General features: G+C 43.5%; 1 protein-coding gene across 1 annotated transcript; it reads left to right on the forward strand.

Moving 5' to 3' along the window:
• Positions 1 to 8,699: 8,699 nt before the first annotated feature.
• LOC100219858 (myosin-1B) lies at positions 8,700 to 23,911 on the forward strand. Its single transcript, XM_012578507.5, has 39 exons — positions 8,700 to 8,807; positions 9,710 to 9,947; positions 10,033 to 10,176; positions 10,268 to 10,424; positions 11,030 to 11,057; positions 11,155 to 11,269; positions 11,349 to 11,441; positions 11,540 to 11,603; positions 11,686 to 11,784; positions 11,890 to 11,993; positions 12,080 to 12,218; positions 12,569 to 12,687; positions 12,779 to 12,928; positions 13,556 to 13,726; positions 13,969 to 14,275; positions 14,471 to 14,553; positions 14,969 to 15,056; positions 15,151 to 15,268; positions 15,952 to 16,075; positions 16,158 to 16,294; positions 16,398 to 16,653; positions 17,327 to 17,569; positions 17,676 to 17,852; positions 17,938 to 18,083; positions 18,170 to 18,260; positions 18,349 to 18,738; positions 18,854 to 18,980; positions 19,216 to 19,334; positions 19,587 to 19,783; positions 20,122 to 20,305; positions 20,392 to 20,557; positions 20,724 to 20,848; positions 20,997 to 21,305; positions 21,448 to 21,651; positions 22,316 to 22,441; positions 22,536 to 22,706; positions 22,794 to 22,898; positions 23,040 to 23,135; positions 23,639 to 23,911. Exons 2-39 carry the CDS (start codon positions 9,744 to 9,746, stop codon positions 23,789 to 23,791), a joined length of 5,829 nt encoding a protein of 1,942 aa, XP_012433961.1. The 5' UTR covers positions 8,700 to 8,807; positions 9,710 to 9,743; the 3' UTR covers positions 23,792 to 23,911.
• Positions 23,912 to 25,073: the final 1,162 nt, after the last annotated feature.

Genomic DNA, 25,073 nt, shown 5'->3' on the forward strand with positions numbered 1-25,073 from the left:
GACCAAAACTTGGCACAGTGCAGCCACAGCACAAATTTACTATGAAATTTCTGCAAGCATACTTTATCTCAAAAAATTTGGGGAAGAAAATCCATTGGGATACCCATATAGGAATGGCTCTGGTTTCTGACTCTCAGATGTGGGAATGGAGCAGGGTCAAAGTGGACGAGTTATTTTCCTCAGCTGAGGAAATGTGCAATGCCATGGTATTTTTGGGATCAGGCACAAGTCAGATATCAATACATATCAAGAACAAACCATCTATAAAGGGCAGGAATGAGTCTCCCATCAGGAATCTATACACTGAAGTCCAGTCCTACGCAAGGGAAGGAATATGTAACCCCAGTTCATTTCCTACTTTTTATTACCCAGCCATTTAGCCCTTGCTGAACAATGGAAGAGTTTTATCCACATGAGCGACAGCAGCCGATCCATCATGCACTACAGTTAAGCAGCAGCACACTTATCTTCTGCTCTACAAAGGTAAGCCCAGAACAAATCTGGTGACAACTGCAAAAGAATTATAGTCATCAGAGAACTGGAGCTGCTGAAGCCCAGACATACAAACACTTCTGGAAAAAAAATCACAGACTACAGGTTTCTGCAGGTTCCAACCAGATATAATAACTCAGGAGCTTGGAAAGACAGTAATTGTTGTTAACAGTAACAGAACAGGTAAAGAAAACATTGAAGCACACTCTAAAAATTACATCAATTATATCCATAAACCTTGCTTTGTAAAATGGCAGTAGGTAATCAAATGCAGGTTACCTGAAGAAGTTCAGATATCCAACACGCCTCAGAGCTGCCTTTGTACAAGTCATGAGGAACACACCATGTGGCCTGAGGACACTGGGATCCAGGGACAGGTCTTGGGCACATGGAGTTTCTATGCCCAGACAGATACCAGCAGGTTCCTCTTGTACTTGTGAACATCTACAATGACTCTACTGGGACCTCATCCTGAACTGCCCAAGGGGAATGAGGTGAGCTCTCTGTTCCCTCTCATTTGTGGGAGTGCTCAGTGTGTTCATCTGGCACATGTGGCCAGCTGTGTATTTGTGTACATAACGTGTTCTCCATGTGCCTGTGCCTTCTGGGAATTCTTGCTCAGCCTCACTACTTGGTTGGACCTGGACCTGGATCTCTGGCAGTCTTGTCTCTGTCACAGTGCCAGACTCAGCCTTGTTATCTGACAAGAAAACCTGGGGAACAAATCCTTCATGGAAACTGCTGTTAAGGTAGAAAACAGCACTGGGAGACAGGGAAAGGAGCACTTCCCACCTGACAGACAATCTGCCAGCTGATGCCCTTCAGCTAGCAGGGCTGCAGGGGCCTTTGCTGCTCAAAATATTCTGGCAGTGTCTGAGACAACAAGTGAATGACAAACATATTTAGCAAGTTCCTCTGGCTGACCTGGCTGGGAAGGCACCAGCCTCCCTATTTCTTTTCTGTATTAGCCACACATGTTATTTGCTCAGTGCTGACAGGGAGAAAGCTTGATGGGAAGCAAATAGATCAAAATAAAAGGGAGATAAACCAGCCAGAATGGTGGGGTTGTGATGAAAGTGTCCAGCCCAATATGCACTCAGAGAACTATCAGTAAAAGCCTTTTGCCACAGGCAAAGCAGGCTTATTTATTTGGGACATTTCCTGGCAGAAAAGATGGCAGAGCATTTGGTTTAATACAATAGAAAATGCAGATGTGTATGAGAACCCCTGTTCATTTTCACAGAGACACGAGCTCTCAGACATACACACACTCTCCTTCACAGTTATTTAGCCCAAAAATGCTTCCCTCATCATCTGCAAGTTGAGCATTGCAATTCAAGGAACATATTTCCAGCATTTTCTGCCTGATTCTTACAGCCAAACCATTTATTTCCCTTTTCCTTTCTGAGACAGCAAAGCTGTGCTTGTATCAGCACTCAGCCTGTGCCTGTCCTTGCTCTGAACTCCTTGCTCTGTGCATACCTCCCTGCTAACACACTGCCTGTGCTGGAAGCACCCTGAATGCTTTGCATGATGTGGAAGCCAATCTTCCTTGTTATGCAGATTAATAGATGTCATGCTACAGCCTTGTTCCCAAACAGCCCAAGCAGACATTGCATAAGTGGATTGATTTCTGAGCCTGTTAACTGCCCTTTGCCACTGGCAGGATTGCTGCATGGACATCTCAGGTGAGGACAAGAGGGAACTGCTGGTTTGGCAGGAGTAAACTGCATGAAGCTCAGCACCAGCACCTTCCCTGTAGCTAAATTCAAGTCACTGGCAACCACAGCCCAGTATTGTCCAGTCTCTGCGGTACATTGTCAAGTTCCCAATGACAGGACTCCCTTTTCTGAATACTTCTGTGATCAGGGAGCACATGCTGTTTTCTCTGGCACTGATGTATCATTCCTGGCTGAACAGAAGGAGGATAGAACTCATTTGAGCATGAAACAGGCTGCTAAGTGAAATCTTCCATGACATTCAGATATGCAGTCTACAACTTTCCTCTGGATTTTTTGTTTGGTTTTTTTTTCTGAGTTAGTGCCTCTGGAGACTTCTGATATGGAAGATTCAGAGAACAGAGATGATGCTGCAAACACTTCTCATGAGTCGAACACACAATGATCTTGGTTCCCTGTGGAAATCTGATCCCACATAGGATACCTCCCTCCTGTTGTGTTACACAGGTAGGAGTTAGTCCAACAGGATTCAAGGGTCCTTTTTCTGCAGTTCCACAGCCACACTTCTACTGCTAAAGGATGAAATAATTCTAAATCCCAATGCAAAAGGAAAAGTGGAGAAATTGCTCTCTGGAGCCATTTTATCACTTGATAAGAGGAAAAAATTTACTCTGTGACACACAGGAATCTCTTTTCTTCTCAGACACAGCTATGAATGCTGTTTCAAATACTTAGGTGAGAACTGGGACAACAAAATAGAAATAAAAGGGAGACAATATGGCCACAGTCAACAGTGTCCATAGTTCTCTGAGGAAAAACTAATCCACCTACACAGTCACACAGACATTCACTCCCTGGAGGGCTTCAAACTCTGCACAGCAACAGCAAGGCAAATACAGCTCAGAAACATTAGAATACCATAAATGGTGTGGGACAAGCATATGTGGGTATGGTTGTGAGGAGAACTATCACTTTAAATAAAATTCTAGCATCTAAAACAAATGTATAAATCCCTGAGCTCTTATATTTGGCTGAGATCATATTCCCTTTGCAGCTGGTGGAGTCAAATGCTTCAGAGACCTCTAACCTCCCCCTCAAATTTACAATGTCAGCGAAAAATTAGATTCTTTCTTCTGAAACCTGACCCCTGAGAGCACTGATATCAATAGTCTTAAAAATAGGCCCATCAACTGGGGTCATCAGAGATGTGTTTGTATTGGATTTGCTAAGCCAAGAGATTTTCATACCAAATCAAGCTCCAGTGGGTTTCCCCAGCATGGCGAGTTCATTTTGAGAACCTCATAGGCTTTATGTACACTGCAGACAGACAACTTTTTCAATTCTCCAACACTAACATGAACCAGAATGAGGGATATTTTCAGGCATCCTGCACTCCCACTGAAAACAGCATTCAGTGTCATCCGACACAGGCATCTGAAATGTCAGCTCTTGAAAATGCTCCGTCAGCCTTGTGCCCTCAAGCTGAAGAGGAGGGAGCCAGCAGATGTAAGATAAGGTCTGTAAAATCTAGATAGGACAATGAAAGGGAGGGGATCGATAGCTGAACTTCCCTGTACCAGAAGTAGGGGCATCAAGTGAAGTCAGCTGGTGGCCAAACACAGAGGGACAGGGTGCTTCAAACCAGCCATTGTTATCTACTCCGATCATCACCACCTACCCAATGGCTGCTGAAGGTTTTCATTAATTCAAAGATCTGCCACACAAATGCATGGGAGCAGAACCAGGTGCAGACTCCTGATCCCACATACAACAAAGACATCAAGGTTGGCATGTGCCTGAGCCAGGAACACTTGAGGAATGGGGCAGTATTTAGGGAAAGCCTCAGCACATCTGCCTGTTCATACTTCCCAAACTGCCCAGCCTCAGCCACCATCAAACCACTGCCAGGACAATGCTCTGGGCTGGCCTTTGTGTCCTGGCACATCTCTCACAAGAAGCCAACAGGCAGCAGCAGGGCAGGGATGTCCCCCTTGCCAAGAGGCCATGGAGAGCCTGGAGCCCGGGTGCTGCTGCTCCGCAGCCAGGACAGCCTCTGTTTGCACAGGCAGTGCCAGACACAGCCACTGCTTGTGGGCTGTGCACACACCTGGCAGGGAAAAGCCCCTTGCATCCATCCCATGGGGCTTGAGCTACAGTCTCAGAAGCCCACTGGGCTCAGGTGCCAAAGTATGACCACAGCACGGCTGGACCTGCTCACAGCTGAGCAATGCCCACTCGTGGGCTGCTAAGGGCAGTGGGACACACCAGCAGGGCTTTCAGCAAAGCTGCCGAAGTTTATAACAGATTCTGGGTTTCTTCTTCAATGCCTGGCCCATAATCTCAGTGTCCATGCTGTTTGACAAGATTACAAGGTAATTTAGTGAGCCATGCTATTATTGCATATCTGTACCACAATCTGCAAAGCCAGGCAGGAATGCCTGATCCATATGTGTGCTGCTTCTTCTTCCCTAAGTAGAAAAGCCTTGCTGTGCTGCTTAGTCTGCTCTCCAGCTCGGGCCACGAAATCATTCAGAATAGCTGAGATTTCAAGGCTGTTCAAGGGTCACCTAATCCAACCCCCTATTCAAAGCAAGCTAAATTACTTCAGGTTGCTCAGGATTTGTCCAGCCACATCCTGAGCACCTCTAAACATGGCACCTTTCTGACTTGGATCACTGTCATGGTAAAAACAATTTTCCTTATATCTAATCTGAATTTCCCACATTGCAGCTTGTGTCCACTCTCACTCTACCAGACACCTGTAGATAGTAAGATCTTCCTTTAGGCTCTTCTTCATTCGATTGCATAAACACATTTATTTTAGCTTCTCATACATCATGTGCTCCAACCTTCTGATCTTCTGGCCCAAAGGCTACACAACATGTCTTCAGAAACCAAATTCTTACCCAGAATTATTTGTGACCATGTTACGTTATTGGCAGTTTTACGGTGCTTTTTTTTAACAGTTCTTTAGACCAAGCACTCTTTCCTGCTACTGGAAAAGTTTTTTTCATGTATCTTTTTTTCACTGACAGGTGTGGTATTAACTACCCTTCACATACAAGCTGTTTTTTACTACTTCTTAAGTCAGTGGTTTCTAGATCACTTTTTTCATGCACCAATTCCAACTTAAGCCTCTTTTTGTGCAGAGATGGATGCCCAGACTGGCTTTTTACCCATTTGTGTTATGCCCTTGTGGCCATTATGGCCAGCAGCATGGGAGGGACTTTCCTTCCCAGCACTTGGGACCCTTCAGTGATGGTGTGTGGAGCTGGGTGACAGCACTCAGATGTGATTTGTGACCCCACTCGATATTGCAATCACTCTGCTGTGTTTGCATTGTGACTCCATCACACTGCTGTGCCGTTGTGCTGAATCAAAATCATGTGCAACATCAAACATCTGCAAGTAAATTTGGTGTTAAATGGTAAAAACCCTTCACGTGCGGAATATCTAAAAGGACCAAAGTAATAGGACCCTGTAGTAGGGTAAAGTAAAAGGACCCTGTAATAATTTCCTAGGAAGTGCTCACCTATGGATTTGTTGTGGGAGGTGGGTGAGAGTAGGCTGCTTCTCACAGGAGAGAAAAAGGAATTAGGTTCTGGCACGAATTTTACAAAATAATGATATTGCTGAATCTGTATGAGAGACAAATCCCTCTAGAAACTTACATCGGCAGGGAAGAATGAGAAAGAGCTAATAAAAACTCAATGAAAGCCAAGAATTCCAAAGCTCCTTATTCCAAAGAATGCCATGACAAATGCTGATCACATCGTTCATTTTATCTGGGTTTATCTTCAACAAATCATAAAGCAGCTGAGAAAGGTCACAGCTCCTTTTTTACTGCACTCAGATTGGCAAATCTAAATAATTTCATCCTGCTCCCTGTTCCTGCTTGCACAAGAATTGGGAAGGCAGTTAAGCAAATTGTCCAATTGTCCTAGCATACCTAGTTAGATAGCTATTTTTGTCTTTGAGAAAGATGTGCTCTTTCCAATTAGCCCGCAAAGAAGGATTTTCACAGTAACTCAAGATGAAATCATGGCTTGAAGTGAGAAGCTGTGAACAAGCTGCAGATTTGCAGGCCGATGGGAGCGGGCAGGGAGGAGGAGATGGACAATGCAGGTTTTTTTGTGGATCTCAATAAGAAAGGTCCAAGAAAATCTGGTTTAATAAAAGAGCCAGCTGAATAAAATAGTGTAGTGAATTATATTCTCCAGATTAGTACTCCCTATAAAACCAGAGGCCTTCCCTCCCCTGAGAACACAGGAGAGGGGAATTGGAGACACAAAAGGCAAAGATCAGAGACTGAGATAAGGACAATTTACTGGAAATAGCAATGAGATAAGAAAACGAACAGTAATAGCAGCAATGCTAATGACAGAGATTACAAGGAAAGATGATTCACAGAGAAATGCACAGCACAGCCCTAAGGTGGTGCAGGATGGGCAGCACAGCTCAGTGTGGGCCTGGGCAGGCTGAGGTTAACTGTGATGCACATCATTGACTTCTCCATGTACAGTGGTCTCCTGGTCAGGATTGAGACATTCCACCTCTTGATACAGACACAATTTACCTTTGTCATTGATATTTAAGTTATTGTCAGGTTAGGAAGAAACAGAAAAACAAGTAATCTGAAATTTCTTCTTGAATCTGTTGTTGCCTTCCCAGATGATTCCCATTACTCTAGGAGTTGAAACAAAATGCAAGATATCAAAGTGACAGAGAGGATGATATACTGCAAGTGTGACCTTTGAACCAGTGCACTGGAATCCATGTCATCTTCCTTAATTGACATGTGCAGAGAACCCAGGAGAGAAATTGAATTATGAGGAATCATTTTGCAGCTGCAACTAGACACCTAAACATAGTAATAACTGTAAAAGGAGATATTGGATGGGAGTTTTCCTATGGCTATACAGCTCTCAACTGGAAAGCTTACAGTTCCCACACAACTCAGGAGTCAGCAGTAAGAGACAAGTTTATCAAAAACCTGCAAATTCATCTTGGAGTTAATTCAATGTGGCACATAAAGAGCAGTCAAGTCTATTCTTTGTTAATGTCTTATGTAATACATTAGAAGAAGGAAAATCTCTCCTTTTTTTCCCTCCCTTTACCCTCTTTTGTATGCCGGAGGATGATGTTTTCTTCAATTCTACAAACACACAATATTATTTTTCAAACAGAAATTATCACTACATATATTTTACAGAAAGACATTGGCAATCTCTTAAAAGACTATATGACCACAGATGTTTCAGTCATACATGCAGTGTTATAAGCACACAAATGTTTTTTTTAAGAAGTGAGTTGAAAAGACTGGTCATCCCTCTAACCCTTCTTACATTGCTTCGTCTTCCTGATGTTTGAGAGAAAATGTGAGTCTTCAGAATATGGTAGAGAAACACACCACATCCCAGCTCCATGGAAGAACTTTGAACAGCAGATCCTTCCTAATTCTTTGCAAAGGAAATGCAAAGCCTCCCAGGAATTCTCTATATTTCAGTGGCATTTGTGTTTGTGCTTGGGAAGGCTGGAGGAGGACAGCTTGGGTTCTAAATACCATTCTTGCATTTGGTAACCACAATCACTGTCCAAGGTTTCTAAAACAGCAGGAGGCTGGTGAGCTAAAACTGCCAATAAGCCTATAAAAGATGAAAGATGCATAATGCATCCTTAGGAATTGCTACTGTGACCTGACTGCAACTTCTGCTGGACATACATCAGAGCAAGCCAGCATAGCCAGATATGGAGAATGGCAAAATAAAACCTTTAAAATTGAATTTCAAATCACAGTCACTCAGTAATACTTCAGAAGAAGGTAAAAGATGTAATTAAATATATGAATCAAGGGGAATGATCTGATCTTTTGGAAGTACCTACCAAAAAGCTAAGGAGTTGTAAACAGGTACAGCAACACAAGCATGACATGGTCATCCAGTCTTGGAATTAGGCTATACTGGATTATTTCTATTATTTTTCCAGAGTCTTTCAGAATAGGTTTGCTTCAAAGCTCTTGTAATATTAAACCTTCTAACTACTGCTGAGTCCTGAGGCACACAAATCTTATATGTCAAACAGCAATTAATCGGAGAAGAGAAGCCAACAATTCCAAGATCCAGTGTCGTGCTCTATTTTCTGGGCTGCACTTCCTCCTTCCTAGATTCCTAGTCATAATATTTATAGGAGATTTATTAACATAGCTAGGAAGACCTCGAATATTTCTAAATATATCCACAAGCACGAATGGGATTCATGCACTCAGTCAAGTTTGCCAAACAATGCTTTGCCAAAAATTTTTTGACCTCAGAAAGAGGAGGAGGGAATTGAATGTGCAAACCAGAACCTATAAAAGCGCTGGTAGGACAAGCCTGTTCTGCCTCTGTGGAAGGATTAAAGGTAAGAGTAGGGACAGTTGGGTGCTGGCAGAACCCCACAGCTTTCCTGATGCCTGTAGAACTGTTTTCCTCAAAGAACTGTCTCAACAGACAGGTTCCCTCTCCATTGAAGCCCCCAGCACATTTTTGCCCTGTGACTTATGCTTGGGAGTCTGTGTAAAGATAAGAAAGAAGTTGTCACTTTTCTTTTTCAGTATTGACCAGATTCCAGGCTTAGAGTCAACTGGTGACACAAGAGGTAAGACTGATTTACTTACTCCATAGGAACAGACTCCGGGTTTGCTTCTTTATGCACTTCTAAGGCCACTTCCCATACCCCTTTACATCTGTGCACACTAAAGCAGTGCAATTCCGTGCTGTCTAAAAGAGCAAATTTCCTTTCATAACTGTGTTGGACAAATTTGTTTGGTATCTGCTGAGAAATAATTGACCACTTACACACAGAACTCTTAAAAGGAGATTGACTGTAAAAGAAACCCAGGAAAGAAAAGGTGAATGAAGAGCACATATATACTTAAGATTTTGTCAAATCCATCCAAATGTTTTTTACTGAGAAGTTTTCATTTTTCTATACAAGTTAATATTAAAGGGTGATCTTGAACAGGAAAAGGCAGAACAATTGGAGAAGACAAAACTCTGATTTCACAGAAGAAAAACATTTGCATAGACAAATCAGACCTCAGCTTCTGCTTATTCCACATCTGTTCCCTGATGGTATTCCATCTCTATAGTTGGCACAAATTACATGTGGTGAAATGAGAGAGAGAGAAAGAATATAAGTGTGCTTTCATAACTTTGATAAGATGACTTCTCTTGGTATCTCTTCTGCTTCTGCTTGGTATCTCTGCTGCTTCTGCTTGGTATCTTTGACTACCACTGAATCTGCCAATCAATCTAATTTTCTGCATAGCCTGCTAAAACATGGTGAGATCTAATGAACTGAAAGTATAAACTGGAATAAAAGGAAAAAATTTGACCTCAAAGACATCTATCTTCTTTAAATTAAAAGACATCTAGGGTAAAAAGCAGGTCAAACAGAAAGGAAGACTGTAATAATAGGCAGAGCAGAACACTACACAGCCTAATGTTGCTGCTAAAATGAAATTTCCACCTTCACTCAGAACTGCCTTTCCATTTCAGCGCTGTGCCTTGCTGCATGCAGTAAACCACAGCCATGTCTACGGACGCTGAGATGGCCATCTTTGGGGAGGCTGCTCCTTACCTCCGAAAGTCAGAGAAGGAGAGAATTGAGGCCCAGAACAAACCTTTTGATGCCAAGACATCTGTCTTTGTGGTACATGCAAAGGAGTCCTATGTGAAGAGCACAATCCAGAGCAGGGAATCAGGCAAAGTCACTGTCAAGACTGAAGGGGGAGAGGTGAGTCAAAAACAAGGCTCAAGGAAAACATTTGATCCCCACTCTGGATTCTTAGCTAACATGCATATCTTTCTTCCTCTGACAGACCCTGACCGTGAAGGAAGATCAAATCTTCTCCATGAACCCTCCCAAGTATGACAAAATTGAGGACATGGCCATGATGACCCACCTCCACGAACCCGCCGTGCTGTACAACCTCAAAGAGCGTTACGCAGCCTGGATGATCTACGTAAGTGGCAGCAGCAGCTTCCTCTGGGCAGCCTCAGGAGCTGCTGGGCCAGGCTCAGGGCAAGCCTGAGTGCTGTGTCCCTTCCTCACAGACCTACTCGGGTCTCTTCTGCGTCACTGTCAACCCCTACAAGTGGCTGCCGGTGTACAACCCCGAGGTGGTGTTGGCCTACCGAGGCAAGAAGCGCCAGGAGGCCCCTCCACACATCTTCTCCATCTCTGACAACGCCTATCAGTTCATGCTGACTGGTGAGTGGCTCTCATCATAAGCATCAGAGCACAACAGTTCTGCTTTGTCTTGATAAAACCTGCAATGAAAAATGAAATAGGATTATGTAGTGTGGCTAGTTTTGTTTCTGCTTTTTTCATTCCTTTTTTTCTCTGTGCTGTGGAATTCCAAGCTGTTACCCATGATCAGAATTCCTTGGTCATGGGTCTTTACTCTCCATTTCTCTGTTGCTCTAAAAGCCGTCTGTGTAGAAGAAAATTGAAATTATTTACAATATGCAGGATAAGGAAAAGATCATAGACTGGAACAGAGAAGCAGCCTATGGCTCTTCAAGGGTTTTAAATGTCCATGGCAATGAATTATAGAATAACAGAATGTTTTGTGCTGGAAGGGATCATTAAAAATATCCTGGCCCTTCCCTATGATATTTGGAGGGACATTGGTGAATATGCTTCAAGTAAAGAGTACAAGTTCAAATTGATTTGCAAAGAATTTAAATGGAAGAAAAAGACTTAAAAGAAAAAAATGAAAATACAGGGGTTTATTCTTGTCTAAACTTACATTAATTTTCAGTATTTTTGTGTTCTTCATTTACAAAGTCTATGTGTTTCTGCCTTGTTCACAGATCGGGAGAACCAGTCCATCCTGATCACGTACGTACACCCCCTGTGCGGGTCCCTGCGGGGCTGCCCGGTGCCAGGCCCCTCCTGCCTGACCACGCACCCTCTGCTTCTCTCTTGGCTTTGGCAGCGGAGAATCCGGGGCCGGGAAGACTGTGAACACCAAGCGTGTCATCCAGTACTTTGCAACAATTGCAGCCAGTGGGGACAAGAAGAAGGAGGAGCAGACCTCAGGCAAAATGCAGGTGAGGTCCCAGGGCTAGAAACCTGCAACTATCCAATTTCTTGATGAGCTAGATCATGACAAGAAGACATCTCTTTCAGGGGACACTTGAGGATCAAATCATCAGTGCCAACCCACTGCTGGAGGCCTTTGGAAATGCCAAGACCGTGAGGAATGACAACTCCTCACGCTTTGTGAGTTGTTACTTGCCACTACTGTCAACACCAATTTGAATATTCTTGCTGTCCAGAGTGGCAAAATAAATCTCAATTGACTTTCCTGCTGCTTTCAGGGTAAATTCATCAGAATCCATTTTGGTGCCACAGGCAAACTGGCTTCTGCTGACATTGAAACATGTAAGACCCTTCTGGCCCGATCTCCCTTTCCTCCAGCCGTCCCCACTTCTTGTACTTGACTGTGTCCCACCTTCCTCACCAGATCTGCTGGAGAAGTCCAGAGTCACTTTCCAGCTCAAGGCGGAAAGGAGCTACCACATCTTTTATCAGATCATGTCCAACAAGAAGCCAGAGCTAATTGGTAGGAAAGATGACCAACTCCTCCATGAAAAGGTCATGGAACAACTTTGAATTCCTTTCTGTGCCAATTGCATTTGACCTGGCTTGGGTTTGCCCTTCTTTTCAGAGATGTTACTGATCACCACCAACCCCTATGACTATCTGTATGTGAGTCAGGGTGAGATCACAGTTCCCAGCATTAACGACCAGGAGGAGCTGATGGCCACCGATGTAAGTCGCAGAAGTTCTCTCACGTGAAGTTTAATTTCTCTAACCTTTAACATTTGGGGTACTCACCATAACAACTCTTTTGTCAGAGTGCCATTGACATCCTGGGCTTCAGTGCTGATGAGAAAACAGCCATCTACAAGCTGACAGGGGCTGTCATGCACTATGGGAACCTGAAGTTCAAGCAGAAACAACGAGAGGAGCAGGCAGAGCCTGATGGCACCGAAGGTACCAGCACAACCCATCCCAGAGCACGGGAGACAGTGAACACTCACTGAGCTGAAGTCAGCACGCGAGGGTCTGAAGGATTGACTCAGCCTGTGCCTTTCCCCAGTGTCAATATTGTAGAATAGCAGTGGGTCTAGCCAGAGGGCTTCTCTGGAGGAACATTAATCAGATTATTTTGTATAATGCAAATTGTAAGCTCCACTGTCTCCAGTATAGTGCTGCCATTAACACTAATGGTTTTTTATTTTTACTAATATTTTGATTTTTACTGGAATTGCCCTCTAATATATTTTTTTAAAGGAACTGTGATGTCTACTGGTACCTTAACAACTGATTGTTTTGATGTTTAGTTGCTGACAAGGCTGCCTATCTGATGGGTCTGAACTCAGCAGACCTGCTCAAGGCCCTCTGCTACCCCCGCGTCAAGGTGGGGAATGAATACGTGACCAAAGGTCAAACTGTGCAGCAGGTAACAACAACCCCCTGTTCTGAGTATAGGTTCTCTGGACTTTCTCTTTTGTCCTCCATGATATCAACACACATTCTGTTTTACATTTCAGGTGTACAATTCAGTGGGTGCCCTGGCAAAGGCAGTGTTTGAGAAGATGTTCCTGTGGATGGTTGTTCGCATCAACCAACAGCTGGACACGAAGCAGCCCAGGCAGTACTTCATTGGTGTCCTGGACATTGCTGGCTTTGAGATCTTTGATGTAAGGAACAGGGGTTTATTAGCATGCTTGTTAAAATCACATTGCTATGTGACAAAATATTTCTGGAGGAATGCTACTGGTTGGTTGGTGTTTTTTGTTTGTTTGGGTTTTTTGGTTTTTTTTTTTTGTTGTTTGTTTGGTTTTGTTTGGTTTTTTTTTGTTTTTTGTTTTTTAATAAATGGTTTGATATTTTATAGTGTATCTAGAGCATTCTGGTTCAGACAGGGTTTTATTGGAAATAGGTTTTTGTTTTGCACATATGCCAATGAAATCCCTAAGTGCACATTTTTTTGTGGGCTTGGCACATGATTTGAAATCAACATTTGTGAATGTTGGATATACGATTTTTCTGTGGACTCTCCTGTAACTGAATAAGCGCAGCCCAGAAGATATCAAAGCTGACAAAGACTGAGTTATGAAAATTAACTAAGCTCCTAGAATAATAAATATATGGATAAAGTTCAGGTTGTCTGCCAGACAAACACTGGCAGAAATTCCAAACTTCTGGATCAATTAAGATGGAGTACTTACAGATCCTTTGGTGTTTTGTACAAATAGGCAGCACTGTTCTTTATTCCTAACTTAATTAATTTACATTCATAATAATCTTGGTTTGTAATTGTGCAGTTCAACAGCCTGGAGCAGTTGTGCATCAACTTTACCAATGAGAAACTACAACAGTTCTTCAACCACCACATGTTCGTGCTGGAGCAGGAGGAGTACAAGAAGGAGGGAATTGAATGGGAATTCATTGATTTTGGCATGGACCTGGCTGCCTGCATTGAGCTCATTGAGAAGGTATTTCTGTATTTCACAATGTCAGATATTTTCAGAAATGCATTCATTCTGTATATATTTCTAAATGCAGCCTGAAATGGTAAATATGATGCTGCAGATACATCAATTTGTGTTATTTTACAATTTGCTGAGCAGAACAATCCCTGAGGGCAGTAATATTGTCCCACTTAGGAAATTATTTAATCTCTGAGTCTTTCTGCCTTTTCACCTTTTCCTCCCTCCTTCCTTGTGATTTCTCCCAGCCCATGGGCATCTTCTCCATCCTGGAAGAGGAGTGCATGTTCCCCAAGGCAACTGACACCTCTTTCAAGAACAAGCTCTATGACCAGCACCTGGGCAAGTCCAACAACTTCCAGAAGCCCAAACCTGGTAAAGGCAAGGCCGAGGCTCACTTCTCCCTGGTGCACTATGCTGGCACAGTGGACTACAACATCACTGGGTGGCTGGACAAGAACAAGGACCCTCTGAATGAAACTGTTGTGGGGCTGTATCAGAAGTCATCCCTGAAGACCCTGGCTTTACTCTTTGCCTCTGCAGGAGGAGAGGCAGGTCAGTTCTCTGAAATTCAAATTTCCATGTTTAGTTAACGTGTTTATTCTGGCTCTACCAGAGCCATCAACATCAGCTATTGTTCTTTTCCATGTTCCATTCTTAACATGACTGCTCTCTATGAAAAGAAACTTGATCTTTACAAGTGTAAAACCATCTTTTTTTTCCTTTTTTGTTTTTCTTGCTGTTCTTCAGAGGCTAGCGGTGGTGGTGGAGGTGGTAAGAAGGGAGGCAAGAAGAAGGGTTCTTCTTTCCAGACTGTCTCAGCTCTTTTCAGGGTGAGTACAGAAGTCATTCACTCTACTTCTTTCCTGTTATTTTTTTGTTTGTTTGTTTTCAGTTGAAGATCATAAATCCTCACTCTAGCTGCAATAAGGCCATTTAACTGCAGCTGTTAGCGTTTTTATGTATCAAGAATAATTCTTTGGTTATCCATAAATGAGCTGAGAGCAAGATAGCTGAGGCCAGCTGAGGAAGATATAGATATATACACCAGTCTCGTAAAAACACTTCGCAAAATTTTGTGGCTTTCTCTCCTGCTCAAGAGTGAAATACAGAAGAAAACTCACAATAAAAATGGCTATAGTTGGGAATTCCAAACTGTTAATATTTTACAAGACTTTTCTCACATCTGAAAGTGTAACTGAGGAGGTACTATTTGTTAATTAAAAACCTTTCTTCATGAACCCACAGGAGAATCTCAACAAGCTGATGACCAACCTGCGCAGCACTCACCCACATTTTGTGCGTTGTATCATCCCCAATGAGTCTAAAACACCTGGTAAGAATCCCAAGAAAAGATAAAAAACAGTGTGATGTAGCCATTATTCTCTATGTTTCATCATGAATTATCAAATAATTGTCTAATTGCTTAGGTGCCATGGAGCACGAGCTGGTGCTGCACCAGCTGCGCTGTAACGGCGTGCTGGAAGGGATCAGGATTTGCAGGAAAGGGTTCCCCAGCAGAATCCTCTATGCTGACTTCAAACAGAGGTCAGTTTCCTTTCTGATTTCCATTCTGTCTTTCCTGCCAAAGTTTTATGTCTTAACTATTTTATCACTTGGGGATATTTTTTAACACTATCTCTTTCTGGCTATAACTAGAAGAAAAGGGAATGTTGAGGTGCATAACAAGAGGCAACATATATGGCTAGCAGAAGAAAAATTGTTGAGAAATAGAGTGTCAGGTGTCCTCGTTGACTACTGGGGCATGTGAGTGTGGAAGCTCAGTAGAGCTGCAGAAGCCAGTGATTACAAGATTAATAAATGCAGTTTGGGATTGGTGGCAGCAGGTTCTCAGGCAAAAATGACAAACTATGCGTTCCTTGGCCAGCTGCGAGTTTCAGGGGAAGAGCTTTTCTCCAGTATTAAGGGTATAGGAAAGTGGCAATGTTCTTCTCAAGTAATTTTCTAAAGCATATTTTCAGTAAAAGGATATGAATTGAACTCACTGGAAATCAATGTCTTCTTCATTGTGGATGGTCCCCTAAAGACTGGAAAATTTTCTTTAAATTTGTTACTATGTTAAGACTTCCTCAGACGAGTATCTCAAAACAAGGGATAAAATTCCAACTTCCTCTGCCCGATTCTGCTGCAAACACTGTTCTTGCTTTCAGTAAACAGAACATTCTTATGACTGGACATTGTCTTCATTTCCATTTCCTCCAATTCCACAGATACAAGGTGCTTAATGCCAGTGCCATCCCTGAGGGACAGTTCATCGATAGCAAGAAGGCTTCTGAGAAGCTTCTTGGATCAATCGATGTGGACCACACCCAGTACAAATTTGGACACACCAAGGTACAAACCCCGCATTCACTGCCTGCCTGGGCTTTGCTCTCTCTACCTGACAGTGATGTGCTGCAACATTTCCTCTCTCAAGGTGTTCTTCAAAGCTGGGCTGCTGGGACTCCTGGAGGAGATGAGGGATGAGAAGCTGGCACAGCTCATCACCCGCACCCAGGCCAGGTGCAGAGGCTTCCTGATGAGGGTGGAGTACCAGAGAATGGTGGAGCGGAGGTACACCTTCCTCTTCTTCAGTTACAGAGTCATTTTGCTCATGGGAAAGTGCTGACAATCATCAGACCGAGAATATTCATTGTACTTTTTAATTATGCCTCAGGGAATCCATCTTCTGCATCCAGTACAATGTTCGCTCATTCATGAATGTCAAACACTGGCCATGGATGAAGCTGTTCTTCAAGATCAAGCCCCTGCTGAAGAGTGCAGAGTCTGAGAAGGAGATGGCCAACATGAAGGGGGAGTTTGAGAAAACCAAGGAGGAGCTTGCAAAGTCTGAGGCAAAGCGGAAGGAGCTTGAGGAGAAAATGGCATCTCTAATGCAGGAGAAAAATGACCTGCAGCTCCAAGTGCAGTCTGTAAGTATTGTTAGTGTATTTCTTCCAGGCACCCTCACAGCACATAAGTCTCATATGACACAATAAATTGTCTGAGAAAATATTTTAATATGAATAATGGAAAGTAGAATTCAGACCATTATGTGTCACCATTATAATATGAGGTTCTAGCTTGGGAATGGCTTTTGAAGCATGTATGCGCATACGTCTGTTTCTCCAGGCTCACAATATAACATCCAATGTAGTCACTGGAAATATAGAATTTACAGTAGCAGAGTCTGTGGAGCAATTTATTTGACAATTTTCTCTGTTTTCAGTCAGTTGCACAAATAAAAGGCCTCCATGCCATTTTATATGATTCATGTTATGTCACCTGTCTCTCTGCAACCACTTTTCCAGGAGGATTAAAAAACCCTCTGCATTCTGGCACAACCCTATATGTACCTCCTAAGTCCCTTGGGAGATCAAGGGATTGGTCAATATTTAAGTATTACCTTGTGTCTTGAGATGTTCGTTGCACACATTCAAAATAAACTCAGGTTCAAATTGAAACCTCTGATTGCAACAAGATTATATATCAATTTATCTTGCTCAAAGAAAATTGCTTCAAAGACAGTCTTGCCAAGAAAAGATTTCTCTATTCAGCTTTTAAAAACAGTTGTGTTTAGCAAAAAAATCCTTGTTTCTCTAATAGGAAGCTGATGCATTGGCTGATGCTGAGGAAAGGTGTGACCAACTCATAAAAACCAAAATCCAGCTGGAAGCCAAAATTAAGGAGGTGACTGAAAGGGCTGAGGATGAAGAGGAAATTAATGCTGAGCTGACAGCCAAGAAGAGGAAGCTGGAGGATGAATGTTCAGAGCTGAAGAAAGATATTGATGACCTTGAGCTAACACTGGCCAAGGTGGAGAAAGAAAAACATGCCACTGAAAACAAGGTATGAGGTAGAACCAGTCAATTGCACTCCAGAAAATGGGCTGTGTGCTATGACAAGACTTCTATAGCTACTTCCTTTATTTACATTTGCTCCCTTCTCCTCAAAGGTGAAAAACCTGACTGAGGAGATGGCAGCCTTGGACGAGACCATTGCCAAGCTGACAAAAGAGAAGAAAGCCCTCCAAGAGGCCCATCAGCAGACCCTGGACGACCTGCAGGCAGAGGAAGACAAAGTCAATACTCTGACCAAAGCCAAGACCAAGCTTGAACAGCAAGTGGATGATGTAAGCACACAGACATAGAGAAGGAACAGGACAGGTATGGAGCCTGACCTGGCTGGCAGAGCCCTGATGGTCTTGTTGTATTTAGCTGGAAGGGTCCCTGGAGCAAGAGAAGAAACTGCGCATGGACCTGGAGAGAGCTAAGAGGAAACTGGAAGGAGACCTGAAGCTGGCCCAGGACAGCATCATGGATTTGGAGAATGATAAGCAGCAGCTGGATGAGAAACTGAAGAAGTAAGTGTGGCTCTGGGGCACTGAGTGCTGGGCTGCAGCGCTTGTCTCTTTGCTTTGAGCTCTAACACGGTTCACTTGGTCCAAAGGAAAGACTTTGAAATCAGCCAGATCCAAAGTAAAACTGAGGATGAACAAGCCCTGGGCATGCAACTTCAGAAGAAGATCAAGGAGCTGCAGGCAAGTCTGTGTTCCTTCCCCTGCCTTGCTCAGGCTCAGCTCAGGCAGGAGGAGGGCACGGGTGTGAAGGGTCCCTGGTGTTCTGCAGGCCCGTATTGAGGAGCTGGAGGAGGAAATTGAGGCAGAGCGAACCTCTCGCGCTAAAGCAGAGAAGCATCGCGCTGACCTGTCCAGGGAGCTGGAGGAGATCAGCGAGCGCCTGGAAGAAGCAGGAGGGGCCACAGCAGCTCAGATTGATATGAACAAGAAGCGTGAGGCAGAATTCCAGAAGATGCGCCGTGACCTGGAAGAGGCCACGCTGCAGCACGAAGCCACGGCTGCCGCCCTGCGCAAGAAGCACGCGGACAGCACAGCTGAGCTGGGCGAGCAGATTGACAACCTGCAACGCGTGAAGCAGAAGCTGGAGAAGGAGAAGAGTGAGCTGAAGATGGAGATTGATGACTTGGCCAGCAACATGGAGTCTGTCTCCAAAGCCAAGGTACACAATTATTTTATCGGTTCAGTGACCCAGTGGAATACAACACAGTTCTTGCACCTGGTCTTATTTAGCGTGCAGATGGTTAACTCATCACTTCCCATATGATGAAACACAGGCCAACCTGGAGAAGATGTGCCGCACACTGGAAGATCAGCTGAGTGAGATTAAGAGCAAGGAAGAAGAGCATCAGCGCATGATCAATGACCTGAATGCTCAAAGAGCTCGTCTGCAGACAGAGTCAGGTGAGACGCCCACACCAACATGTGCAGATCAATAGAGTCTCAGAGTTATTGAAAAATTACTCTTCTGTGCACGTGCTCTTTTCAACACACTTTGTGTCACATCTCTTGCAAAATACTTGAAATGGGATCATAATTTTCAGCATGGATTGTGAGCCATCCGATTTTACATCTTCAAATGTTTGCAGTATCATGATCAATGGCATTAAAACTGTTGTATATCTGCAATTTTTTTCAGGTGAATATTCACGTCAGGTAGAAGAGAAGGATGCTTTGGTTTCTCAGCTGTCAAGGGGCAAACAAGCTTTCACCCAACAGATTGAGGAACTCAAGAGGCATTTAGAGGAAGAGATAAAGGTGAGAAGGTCTTTACTTAAATATATGAAATCAGTTAACCAACAAGATGAAAGGGACAAAAATAGCCACTTTGATAATGGAGTGCATGTTTTCCCATAATAGCATTGCTTCTCTTTCCCAGAAGTCTATCAATTAAGTCTTTTGCAAATTCACAGATCTTTCCCATTACAAATCTTTCTAAGATCTTCTAATTAATAAGATTTCCCAATCTATTTGTGTTCATTTCCTGCTCTTTTTTTTTTTTTTAATAAGGCCAAGAACGCCCTGGCCCATGGCCTTCAGTCCGCTCGCCATGACTGTGACTTGCTCCGGGAACAATATGAGGAGGAGCAGGAGGCCAAGGGGGAGCTGCAGCGAGCCCTGTCCAAGGCCAACAGCGAAGTGGCCCAGTGGAGAACCAAATACGAGACGGACGCGATTCAGCGCACGGAGGAGCTCGAGGAGGCCAAGTACGTGGGGAATGTGGAGAACACTGTCAGAGACAAGAAAGGAAATTTGAGTAGCCCACACTGACACTGTGAGGAGGAAATCAGTGTTCTCCTTTGGGTGGAGTCACAATGCGACAAAATATGACAGAAAACAAGTATGCACTGGGGAAAAGCAGGAAGGTCTAGAATAGCAGAGAAAGGCCAGAACTGCTGCAGGATTTCTCCAGAATTCAGATATGGAAATAGAGTCGCTTACAACTTTTTGAATGAGTGTCACAGAGTACCAAGAGGCTAAGTTTACTCTTGTGAAAAACATTATTCTTCATGTCACAGTCTTACTTATGCTTACCACTTTCCAGAAAGAAACTGGCCCAGCGCCTGCAGGATGCAGAGGAACATGTTGAGGCTGTCAATGCCAAATGTGCCTCCCTAGAAAAGACAAAGCAGAGGCTGCAGAATGAAGTGGAGGACCTCATGATTGATGTGGAGAGATCCAATGCTGCCTGTGCTGCTCTGGATAAGAAGCAGAAGAACTTTGACAAGGTCTTTTGGCCTCCAGCACCAGCACTCCTGGCCAGAGCATGGCCCCGTGGTGGTTACAGCCCTACTCACACCCCGTTTCTCTTCAGATCCTGGCAGAATGGAAGCAGAAGTATGAGGAAACGCAGGCTGAGCTGGAGGCCTCGCAGAAGGAGTCGCGCTCTCTCAGCACGGAGCTGTTCAAGATGAAGAATGCCTATGAGGAGTCCTTGGACCACCTGGAAACAATGAAGCGGGAGAACAAGAACTTGCAGCGTAAGTCCCTCTGCTCCTCCCTGGCCTTTCTCACTATCAGCTATCACCTCCATTGTCCATGGGTCTGTGTCATGCAGGTCTGCAGAGATGCCTGTCACCTTGGTGGGACAGGGCCCTTCCCATTCTGCTCAGTGCCTGACCATGCCATTGATCTTTGTTCCCACAGAGGAGATTTCCGACCTCACGGAGCAGATTGCGGAGGGAGGAAAGGCGATTCATGAGCTGGAGAAAGTCAAGAAGCAGGTTGAGCAGGAGAAATCTGAACTGCAAGCCTCCCTGGAAGAAGCTGAGGTACAGACAATGCTAATAAGCTATGTCCTCACCAAGAGTATGGGTGCAGTCCTTTGGAGAGAGAAGAGGAAAACAAACTCACCTTTAATGTGGACCTGCATAAAAGATTACTTAGAAAGTAAGACACTCTTTGTGTTTAATTGTGCAGGCCTCCCTGGAACATGAGGAGGGGAAGATCCTGCGCCTGCAGCTTGAGCTCAACCAAGTGAAGTCTGAGATTGACAGGAAGATAGCAGAGAAAGATGAAGAGATTGATCAGATGAAGAGGAACCATCTCAGAATTGTGGACTCCATGCAGAGCACCCTGGATGCAGAGATCAGGAGCAGGAACGAAGCCCTGAGGCTGAAGAAGAAGATGGAGGGAGACCTGAATGAAATGGAGATTCAACTGAGCCATGCCAACCGCCAGGCTGCAGAGGCACAGAAGAACCTGAGGAATACTCAGGCAGTGCTCAAGGTATGGCACAATGTTCTGTTTTCTGACACAGCTAAATTTTTTTTTCTCTGTTACAACTCATTGAGTTCTAAGTTGATGAGAAAATAGGAAATACAAACATAGAAAATACACACCTCCCAATCTATTGTGTCTCTCATTCCAGGACACTCAGCTGCATTTGGATGATGCTGTCAGGGCACAGGATGACCTGAAGGAGCAGGTGGCCATGGTGGAGCGCAGGGCAAACCTGCTGCAGGCTGAAGTTGAGGAGCTCCGGGCAGCCCTGGAGCAGACGGAGAGGTCAAGGAAATTGGCTGAGCAGGAGCTTCTGGATGCCAGTGAGCGTGTGCAGCTCCTCCATAGCCAGGTCAGTTAATAAACTTATTTAGTATTTATGCTATTGCTCCATATGTCTAAAAGAACTTAAGCCTGGCAGAGCTGTAATAGCGTTTTGTTAAATGCAGGGGCTTTCACAGTAAATAAGAAGTAACAGATGATAGATAATATTACGACTTTTGTTTCAGATGTAGATAGAATATGAATTCCAGTAGACTACAGTATGGATACCATAATAAATGCAGAGAAGTTTGTTAGGTTCTTACTATTTTACTTGAGTTCAACACTTTTCACATTTCCATTTGAGACTTTACAGACAAATGTAGGCTGACCATGAACAAAATAGGACCACACTAACTCTGTCATTAAGGTAATTTAGCAATGTCACTATAAGTATTCTATAGAACCATCTCAAAGTTTTAGGGTCACTAGAGTGAAAATGGCAAGGAAACCATTTTTTTTCATTTTTCAGTCTAAATTCCTTCTTTGTTGTCTGAGAAAAGACTTCTTAGAGGATGCTCGTGAAATACCAAAGCACATCATACCTGAGAAATTAATAGCTACAACAGTAGTTTTCCTAGAAGCCAATGTGATGTGATGGCACAATCTATATTTAAAAAAAAAACACTTATGTCGTACTTGATATGATACTGCAAGCTAACAAAAAAAAAAATCATGTTCATGCTCTTCAACAGAACACCAGCCTTATCAACACCAAGAAGAAGCTGGAAACAGACATTGCCCAGATCCAGGGTGAAATGGAGGATACCATCCAGGAAGCCCGCAATGCTGAGGAGAAGGCCAAGAAGGCCATCACTGATGTGAGTTGGACACTCCTGGCATTGCTGAGGATGAATGTACTCTCCCCAAAATATCTCCAGCCCCAAAATGGCTTTGACCCTTTGCTCTGATCAGGCGGCCATGATGGCAGAAGAGCTGAAGAAGGAGCAGGACACCAGTGCCCACCTGGAGAGGATGAAGAAGAACCTGGACCAGACGGTGAAGGACCTGCAGCACCGTCTGGAAGAGGCCGAGCAGTTGGCACTGAAGGGAGGGAAGAAGCAGATCCAGAAGCTGGAGGCCAGGGTGTGTAGGGCTGAGGCTGTGCCTGAATGAGCATGTCCTTGGAGAGACATTGCCAGGGAAGCTGCAGGGATGGGCTTGTCCTTGCAGGTGCGGGAGCTGGAAGGGGAGGTTGATGCTGAGCAGAAGCGCAGCGCTGAAGCCGTGAAGGGCGTGCGCAAGTACGAGCGGAGGGTGAAGGAACTCACCTACCAGGTAAGGCAGGAGCCCTCTGCTCTCACAGGGCTTTCTCACAGTGAGTCACATCTTGCACACACCGTCCCCAAGGGGAATTGTTAACCTCACGTGATGCAGAACCAAGAAGTGACTCTCTTTCCTGTTTGTCAAACATTCTAGTCTGAGGAAGACAGGAAGAATGTCCTCAGGCTGCAGGATCTGGTGGACAAGCTGCAAATGAAAGTGAAATCCTACAAGAGACAAGCTGAGGAGGCTGTAAGTACCAGTTTATCCAAACAGACTTTCTTCTGGTGGAGGTGGAATTCTCTATTAATATTTTCCACTGTACAGCTTTTTGAAATCTTGACTGTTTTGATGCAACATGATGATATTTTGATGCAATGAAGAATGTGGGAAGAAGACTTGCTTCGTTTTGGAAGAAATATACTTCCCCAACCCAATTTTTTTGCTTTAAGCTTTATTTCCCACTCTATTTCTTTGCTTATGTCTTGCCCTTGATTCCAGAAGTATCTGTCAGTCTGTGTATTCAGGACCATGACGTGAACTCTGCCTAGCCCATGTTGTGTATAATGTCTTTTTGACATTCCAATATTCTTTTCTCTTCTGACACACTTAACACTCTGAGTAGCTTCTCATCCTGGCTTTGAATCTGCTCTGCTAGCCCAGCTGTGGCATTAGAATTTTTGTTTGCCCAGTTTTCTGGTAATAAATGTCCAACACACTGCCTTTTGTTTTCACAACTCCCTTTCCCCACACAGGAGGAGCTGTCCAATGTCAACCTCTCCAAGTTCCGCAAGATCCAGCACGAGCTGGAGGAAGCCGAGGAGCGGGCTGACATTGCAGAGTCACAGGTCAACAAGCTCCGAGCCAAGAGCCGGGAGATTCACAAGAAGATAGAAGAAGAGGAATGAGGTTCCCAAGACTAAAAAGTGACCTGAGGCATGCATAAAATGTAAACCTCTGTGTTGCTTTCTTCAGTAGTTATCATTTATGTCTAGGTAATAAAGATAGTAGAGACCCTTGCATATGAACAGTGACTATGATGTTTTATTTATTCTAGTATTCATTACTTTTGAAGTACATGTACACAGTTCATCTTTACATGTAGAAGTATATCAAACAGCAAACCATTTTTACATTGGCATTTTTTAAAATTCATGAAGAATGTAATAATGATATGGATTTATTTTTCCTCTTGCAATGAGAAGTATGCATTTCTTTGATGGACTAAGATTGCACTCTTTCAAGTGACTTTCATCTTCTTAGGAAAAAAAATAAAATAATAGGAGTAAATATACCTGAAGCATTTAGCACACACACACCCACACACACACACACACACACACACATATATATATATATATATATATAAATTTTATATATAATTTTTATTAATTGAAAAATATTGGTTATTTGGTTAAGATTAAAGTATGGGAAACTCAAATTTCATTCCAAGTAGTGACAAGCAGTCAAACCAACATGGTGAGGAAGTGGCATGAAGAGATACCCCCACTCCCTTTCTCTTAAGTAATTCTATTTCACGTATAGCACAAAATTATATCCATTCACATGTAGGATGAGTGAGAAGAATCCACATTTAAAAGACTGTGGAAAAAAGAATAGCTAAGAATGAGGACTCTATAATTTCAGTGAAACTTTCCACTGCCTTTCTAGATTCAACCCTTCTGCTCTGTCCATAACCTAACTGTTCTGTTTATTGTCATTCTCAACATAATGTGCCTGCTCATTTTCCTAAGAACTGATTATTAGCCCACAATATTTTATTTTGCATTAAGCTGAGCTGAACAGTCAACATTTATATGTTGATTTGAAATGTAAAGTACAACTTTGTCTGGATATAGTATCTAAATACTGATCACACTTTATGTTTGGGTAAGTAAATTAGATGGTTTGGGAATACATTCAACATGTCTAAGGGCCTGGTAAATTAAAGCAAAGCTGGATAGGTTCTCCTGCTGCTGATAAACTTGTTTTTGCCAGACTCAGAGTGGGATACTGACATGGTTGGTATTTTGTCAAGCTTTAGCAGCTCTGTCAAACTTGCTGTTTATTTAAAGCAAGTCCTAAACATCTTTGGGCATCCCACCAGAACTGTCAGTCTCTAGCTGACCTTCATATGTCCCTTTTGGATATCCTTCCTAATCTTTCAGCCGGTTTGCAAGTGCAGTAAAA

Source organism: Taeniopygia guttata, chromosome 18 (genome assembly GCF_048771995.1).
Source record: "Taeniopygia guttata chromosome 18, bTaeGut7.mat, whole genome shotgun sequence".
NCBI classification, from domain to species: Eukaryota; Metazoa; Chordata; class Aves; order Passeriformes; family Estrildidae; genus Taeniopygia; species Taeniopygia guttata.